At 46.3% G+C, this 7,571-nt stretch overlaps 1 protein-coding gene across 2 annotated transcripts; it reads left to right on the top strand.

Moving 5' to 3' along the window:
- The first annotated feature begins 4,208 nt into the window (after positions 1 to 4,208).
- Positions 4,209 to 7,202, top strand: LOC127299167 (hexokinase-7-like). 2 transcript variants are annotated; one of them, XM_051329084.2, is made up of 9 exons: positions 4,209 to 4,587; positions 4,717 to 4,768; positions 5,203 to 5,353; positions 5,461 to 5,646; positions 5,750 to 5,824; positions 5,934 to 6,089; positions 6,195 to 6,293; positions 6,392 to 6,522; positions 6,645 to 7,202. In XM_051329084.2, the coding sequence occupies exons 1-9, from the start codon at positions 4,449 to 4,451 to the stop codon at positions 7,054 to 7,056; spliced, it is 1,401 nt and encodes a 466-aa protein (XP_051185044.1). In that variant the 5' UTR covers positions 4,209 to 4,448; the 3' UTR covers positions 7,057 to 7,202. The 2 variants fall into 2 exon arrangements, with proteins under 2 accessions (XP_051185044.1, XP_051185045.1); XM_051329085.2 differs by having other exon boundaries at positions 4,209 to 4,768.
- The last annotated feature ends 369 nt before the right edge of the window (positions 7,203 to 7,571 follow it).

Here is a 7,571-nt window from a genome sequence, read left to right as displayed (position 1 = left end):
AAGCACCAGAAAGCCAAGGTGTTATATCTTTACAAATGTAAACTAGATTATTGACTCTAGTGCAAGTGGGAGACTGAAGGAGATATGCCCTAGAGGCAATAATAAAGTGGTTATTATTTATATCTTTATGTTTATGATAAATGTTTATATATCATGCTAGAATTGTATTAACCGAAACATTAGTACATGTGTGATATATAGACAACAAAGAAGTCCCTAGTATGCCTCTTAAACTAGCTTGTTGATTAATGGATGATTAGTTTCATAATCATAAACATTGGATGTTATTAATAACAAGGTTATATCATTATATGAATGATGTAATGGACACACCCAATTAAGCGTAGCATAAGATCTCGTCATTAAGTTATTTGCTATAAGCTTTCGATACATAGTTACCTAGTCCTTATGACCATGAGATCATGTAAATCACTTATACCGGAAAGGTACTTTGATTACATCAAACACCACTGCGTAAATGGGTGGTTATAAAGGTGGGATTAAGTATCCGGAAAGTATGAGTTGAGGCATATGGATCAACAGTGGGATTTGTCCATCCCGATGACGGATAGATATACTCTGGGCCCTCTCGGTGGAATGTCGTCTAATGTCTTGCAAGCATATGAATAAGTTCATAAGAGACCACATACCACGGTACGAGTAAAGAGTACTTGTCAGGAGACGAGGTTGAACAAGGTATAGAGTGATACCGATGATCAAACCTCGGACAAGTAAAATATCGCGTGACAAAGGGAATTGGTAATATATGTGAATGGTTCATTCGATCACTAAAGTCATCGTTGAATATGTGGGAGCCATTATGGATCTCCAGATCCCGCTATTGGTTATTGGTCGGAGTGAGTACTCAACCATGTCCGCATAGTTCACGAACCGTAGGGTGACACACTTAAAGTTGGATGTTGAAATGGTAGAACTTGAATAAGGAATGGAGTTCGAATATTTGTTCGGAGTTCCGGATGTGATCCCGGACATCACGAGGAGTTCCGGAATGGTCCGGAGAATAAGATTCATATATAGGATGTCATTTTATGTGAATAAAATGTCGCGGAAGGTTCTATGGAAGGTTCTAGAAGGTTCTAGAAAAGTCCGGAAGAAACCACCAAGGAAGGTGGAGTCCACAAGGGACTCCACCTCCATGGCCGGCCAGCCCTAGATGGGGTGGAGTCCCAAGTGGACTCCACCATAGGGGGCCGGCCACCCCCCACATGGGAGGTGGAAATCCCACCTTTGGGTGGGAGTCCTAGTTGGGCTAGGTTTCCCCCTCCTATGGAAGGTTTTTGGTTCGGGTCTTATTCGAAGACTTGGACACCACCTCTTGGGGTTCCACCTATATAAAGAGGGGGAGAGAGGGGCTGGCCGGCCACTCAAGCCACCACCATGGCCGCACCCCTCAAGGGTACTCTAGCCGGCGCCCCTCTCCCCAAACCCTAGCGGTCTCTCTCTCCTCCACCATATCCCGCACGCTTAAGCGAAGCTCCGCCGGATTTCTCCACCGCCACCGACACCACGCCGTCGTGCTGTCGGATTCAAGAGGAGCTACTACTTCCGCTGCCCGCTGGAACGGGGAGGTGGACGTCGTCTTCATCAACAACCGAACGTGTGACCGAGTACGGAGGTGCTGCCCGTTCGTGGCGCCGGAACCGATCGTGATCAAGATCTTCTACGCGCTTTTGCAAGCGGCAAGTGAACGTCTACCGCAGCAACAAGAGCCTCCTCTTGTAGGCTTTGGAATCTCTTCAAGGGTGAGTCTCGACAATCCCCTCGTTGCTACCGTCTTCTAGATTGCATCTTGGCTTGGATTGCGTGTTCGCCGTAGGAAAATTTTTGTTTTCTATGCTACGTTATCCTACAGCTCTGCGTCCAGCGTGGCCATTTTTCTATCTTGTCGTCGCGTTCTTCTGTTGCCTGCGCCTCAGCAGCTCTTTCTCTTAATCTCTACCTTTTCGCTTCACGGACCTCTCTACGCACCTCTTCCTCTGCATACATATGTGTAGCCTCATGATCCATCCTCTTCTGATTCACCTCACGATTTCGAGCTTGCTCCGTCCTTACTTTTTGTATTTGTCTCTCTCTCTCTCTCTCTCTCTCTCTCTCTCTCTCTCTCTCTCTCTATATATATATATATATATATATATATATATATATATATATATATATGTGATTAGCAGCAGTCTTTTCTCTACGCTCTTCCTCATGGAACCTTGCCCATGCACGCCGATGTTTTTCCTCCACCTCACGGTGTGCCAATCCGGCTGCTTCTGATCTATCCAGTGAAATCATTTGCAAAGGGACGGGGGAGACTGCAACACAGATAATACGGTTAATAAGAGAAAATTAATGACATACAAATATAATTTTTAATCATGTTGTTAGAACATACCGCGGGCCTTGAGGAGGATGAACTTGTTTGTCTAGGTGGATCTTGATCTTAGTTCATGCACATGAAATATTTCATGCCAAACTTATCAGAAAAATCCACCACCTCCTTCACCTTCGCAAGGCGGCCGCACCAACACCTCTCTGCCTCTCACCCCCGGTGGCAAGCTTGCATTCTTCTCCTTCATAGGCCTAAAATCATGGTCCGAGCAAGGTACACTCATACTCACTCAAATATTTTACGCACGAAAGAGAGACGAGGAGAAGGCAAACTCGATCCTGCTGTTTTGATTTGTATGCGGGTAAGACGACTTATATAGCCTTCAATTAGTGTGAACAGTACATGAAAATTAGTGCAGCACAGAACTCCTACGCAAATAGGCTCCTTCCAGTGGTTAATTTTCTGCAAATCGAGCAGGAATCTCAGACAAAGCACTCACGCTCACGTCACATCGCAGCATCAAAATCAGCATCGCACCATTAAAATCAGTATCGTCAAAATACCGTCCTGCCGGGGCATATTCTCCCGCTCGAGGGCCTGCCTCCACCGCATGTGGCAGCATGGGCCACGTCAGCATGCTGCCCCTTGCTTCGGCGGCATGGCCCGCATCGACAAACGGCGGCCGACGACGAGCTCTGCGAGCTAACGTGCCGTCAATGTACCAGGCGGCAAGCCCTACCGCCAACTCCACCGGCGGCATGATGTCACGTGTCGGCTGGGGCCCTGCCGCCACGTCGGAGGTGGTATTTTTTGTCAATTGTATTCACAGGTGGTCCCTTTTGTCAATGAATTGGGTAGGGTGGTCTCTTTTGCCAAAAATTCTAGAATCCACTGTTTCCAAATGAGGCCTCACGGGTTCGTGGGGTTGCCCCTTCTCACGCGAGAATCAGCAAGGGAACCGGGGACCAATGAAGCCCATCTGGGCTTAAAGTGGGAAGAGAGGCGAGAGAGGACCGGCAAAAAAAATTGAGGAAACTTCTTTTTTCCCTAATGGCGTAAGAAAACCTATTTGTAAGTTTGAAAAAAAAACCCCGATATTTTTTTATTGCGGGTATATAACAGATGCGGGCATGTGGGTGCAAAGTTTGAAAGTTAAATCTGTTTATTTGTGATCTGTATAAAAATGAAAAAAAAATGTACGTATTCTGAGTTTAGGGATCATATTGGTGCATTTTCTGAGTTCAAGGATGGTTTTGGACGTGGCCAACAAGTTCGAGGACCACGGATGCATTTCGATCGGATGACAAAATTCCTTGTACGTATAGGTTCTGGATTACGTGGCCGGGCATGAATCAATCTCGTACGGCACACATGCATTGTTAGCTTCATAGTAATCTGTTTTTGTTTACCGTACGCAGCCATGGTCCAGCTATAGCTGATCAAATCGACTCGGTAGAGAGAAAAGAAATTAGCATGTACGCCGTCCGGGCACGAATCGATCTGGTCCGGTTGTTTGGGGTGTAGCGAACCGAAAGAACACGATAACTTTGTGGAAGGATAAACCTATTATTTCGGGGTGAACTTTTTAATATGTAAAGATAAAGATAAAGATAAAGACTAAGATTAAGATTAAGATAAAGATAAATATAAAGATAATGATTATCAAAAATAACCGAAATATGGTACGTAGAAACGTGTATGTTTTCCATGACTTTATTCTTGAGTCTTGACACGTCATTATCGGCACGTACCAAGCGAGTCAAAATCATCCGTTCCTCGTGAAGGTTGAAAGCTGCGGCACTGCGGCAGCACTCTTGGCGACGGCCTCTCTTGGTCTCGTCGCCCGGAGACTACGAGTCGGAGCGGGAATTCTATCCGAAGCCGACGCAACCTCCGTAACTGCCATCCATATCCGACCCGACCTGAGCCTTTTTCTCCACCGGATATGCCAGCATATATAAATTCAGCCCCGCACCTGAGTTCCCTCCCAAGATTGTGATCGTCGTATCTTCTTCTTCACGAACAAGAAGGAGGAAGCAAACCTTTCCCAGCGGAAAAAGAGAGAACACGCAAGATTCCTCAGCGGCCTTCTCGTTTCGTCGGCGGGATCATGGTGGCGGCGATCGTCGAAGCAGTGGCAGAGCAGGTGGTAGCGCAGCTCCGGGAGGACTGCGCGACGCCGGCGACGCGGCTGGATTCTGTGGCCGCGGCGATGGAGGAGGAGATGAGGGCGGGACTGCGGGGGGAAGGTGGGAAGATCGAGATGATCGTCTCCTACGTAGACGACCTCCCCAACGGGCACTTTGCGACGCCGGCGGCGCAGCTGGATGGTGTGACCGCGGCGATGGAGGAGATGAAGACGGGGCTGCAGGAGGAAGGCGGGAGCAAGATAAAGATGATCGTCTCCTACATCGACAACCTTCCCAATGGGTAATCCTTCACTTGGCCGTTTCCGTATTCCTTTCATGTAAATTTCTTCATAGAATCGGACATTACATACATACATATCTTGCTTGAGTTTGTTTTTTTTCCGTGATGGTTGTTAGCGGAAATAAGAGTCCATGAACATGAATTGATCTTTTTGCCTAGCTTACAGTCTTTTTTTTCAGCTGTGTGCTCTAGCCTAAGTCTGAATCCTACTCCTAGTAGTTGCCTTCATTATAAGAGTAATTTTCAAGACAAATCTACGTGCAACTTTCAATATCCAATAACAATAATTAGTTCAAAACTAGTGGTGCTTAAGTTTTTAAAGTTTGACAAAACCTATATCCAGAATTTCATATTTTATGCTGACTATATGGCTATATATAAGAGTGTGTCCTTTCCCTAATCCGTGGGCTTACATTCTGTGCTACTGAATTTAGGAGCGAAGAGGGCTTGTTCTACGCGCTTGACCTCGGAGGAACGAACTTCCGCGTCCTGCGTGTGCAGCTCGCGGGCAAGGACAAGCGCGTCGCCAACCTCGAGTCCAGGGAGGTCTCTATTCCTCCTCATCTCATCTCAGGAAGCTCCGCGGTTAGTACACATGTTTTTTGCAGCTTCCAAGTTTCATCACCATGAATGCGTGTCCCTTAACTTGCATGTGGTTGGCTCATTCGACATCATGTGATGCCTCTCTGCAGGATCTGTTTGGTTTCATCGCGTCTGCTCTGGCCAAGTTCGTTGCTGACGAAGGGCAGCATAACAAAGTAGTATTGGGTGGCAAGCAAAGGGAGCTGGGGTTCACCTTCTCTTTCCCAGTCAGGCAAACTTCCGTTGCATCTGGCACGCTCATCAAGTGGACCAAGGAGTTTGCGGTAGATGACGCGGTAAACACTCCCTCTACATATGTTCAACAAAATCCATCTCTCACCTACTAGTATCGTGTCAGAGTTGTATCATTCGCCTTAAAATCATCTGAAATCTTGCCAGGTTGGTGAAGATGTGGTAGCTGAATTGAAGACGGCCATGGAGAAGCAAGGCCTGGACATGCGTGTATCTGCTCTGGTTAGTTCTCTCATCTGGTTTTGATTAGTCTCACCAGGGATCTTCCCTTCTGAAGAAATAAACAGACAATGCTCTTACATCATTCTGACATAACATGTTCATGGTTCAGATCAATGACACCGTCGGGACGCTGGCTGCGGGCAGCTACAACGACGAAGATATTGTCATCGGCGTTATACTGGGTACCGGTTCAAACGCTGCATATGTCGAAAAGGCAAATGCCATACCCAAGTTGAACGGAGAGTTGCCGCAATCAGGAAATATGGTAAGGTTTATAGATAGATAGACTTTTTCACTTCTGAATAACTAGTGTGCAGTGTACCATAACATTTGTCAATCTCTTCTCACTCTACTTATTTCTTCCTTTCAGGTTATAAATACAGAGTGGGGTAACTTCAATTCGCCTTGCCTCCCAACCACAGAATATGACCAAGCACTAGATGAGGAGAGCGTAAACCCCAGAGGCCAGGCAAGTTTTCTGCAGAAAAAACATATAGTTCGATCTCATCCATGTTAAAACTTTACTTTCACTCTGTTGTGTTAGCTAACAATGGCTCCCTTACACAGATCTTCGAGAAGCTGATTTCTGGACTGTATCTAGGCGACATCGTGAGGAGGGTGCTTCTTAAGATTGCCACGCAGTGTTTGATTTTCGGCGATGTTGACAGCACGAAACTCAGATCTCACTTTGTTCTCAGGTAGGAACATTGCTAACTGCATTACAGCATGGCATGTCTTTGATTTGTTTAATTTGACGTGAATACGACTCCGATGCGATGTATCCTGATCAAAATCTCTTCTCTCCGTGTGTCACGTTCAGGACTCCTGATGTATCCGCAATGCACCACGACGAAACACCTGATCTCACGATTGTGGCTGAGAAACTGGCTGCAAATCTGAAGATCGCAGACACATCCTTTGAGACTCGCAAGATGGTGGTCGAAATCTGCGACATCGTCACCACCCGGTCTGCCAGGCTGGCTGCAGCAGGGATCGTGGGGATCATGAGGAAGATCGGGAGGGGCACCCCGGATGACAAGAGGAAGACCGGCATCGCGATCGACGGAGGGCTGTTCGAGCACTACGGCAAGTTCCGGCAGTGCCTGGAGAGCACGCTGGTCGAGCTGCTGGGAGAGGAGGCTTCCAAGTCGGTGTGTGTCAATCTCACCAAAGATGGGTCGGGGCTCGGAGCTGCCCTCATTGCGGCTGCTCACTCCCAATACGCCAACTGATCAAATTTGAGCTTCTCTCGGTCGCTTGCTGTTGTTGAAGTGTGTAAATAGTTCTCTATGAAACGAACGAACGGTCACTGAAAATGAGCATTATGTTACTTATCGCAATCTCCACTTTCTAGTTTCTATAGTTTGGAGCTGATTTGTTTGCGGTAATATGTACAAACGAAAATCAAAATTTCCTGACTTCTGTTATTTATGTTTTTTCTTGTCTTCAAAGCAGTTCAAAGTAGAACAGGTAAGCAAAGACAGTGAATTTCAGAATTTTGTGGCGATCTTTTGTACAGCTCAATGAAAGCAATGGTACCATGAGTTGATTAATGGTCCATGACTTAAGACTCTTTTGCCTAGGAAAAATGGCAAAAGACTTAAGGCTCTTTTGCCTAGGAAAAATGGCAAAACTGATAATGGATGGTTCAACTACTGCTGCGATACATGTATTCATATTGTTGTCATCGTCGTGTTTAGTAAGATTAGACAATAGGCAACCTTGTAGGGGTTTGCAGGTTCCAAAT

This window comes from Lolium perenne, chromosome 5, assembly GCF_019359855.2.
Source record: "Lolium perenne isolate Kyuss_39 chromosome 5, Kyuss_2.0, whole genome shotgun sequence".
In the NCBI taxonomy this organism is placed as follows: domain Eukaryota; kingdom Viridiplantae; phylum Streptophyta; class Magnoliopsida; order Poales; family Poaceae; genus Lolium; species Lolium perenne.
Note: the sequence above shows the minus strand (reverse complement) of the source record. Positions and strands in the feature narration are given on the sequence as shown.

Bases quoted from the DNA above. Each gene is read 5' to 3' on its own strand.
- LOC127299167 (XM_051329085.2), top strand. From the start codon at position 4,449: ATGGTGGCGGCGATCGTCGAAGCAGTGGCAGAGCAGGTGGTAGCGCAG. The intron at 5,354-5,460 runs GTTAGTACACAT...GCCTCTCTGCAG, and splicing joins TCATCTCAGGAAGCTCCGCG to GATCTGTTTGGTTTCATCGC. The intron at 6,523-6,644 runs GTAGGAACATTG...TGTCACGTTCAG, and splicing joins AGATCTCACTTTGTTCTCAG to GACTCCTGATGTATCCGCAA.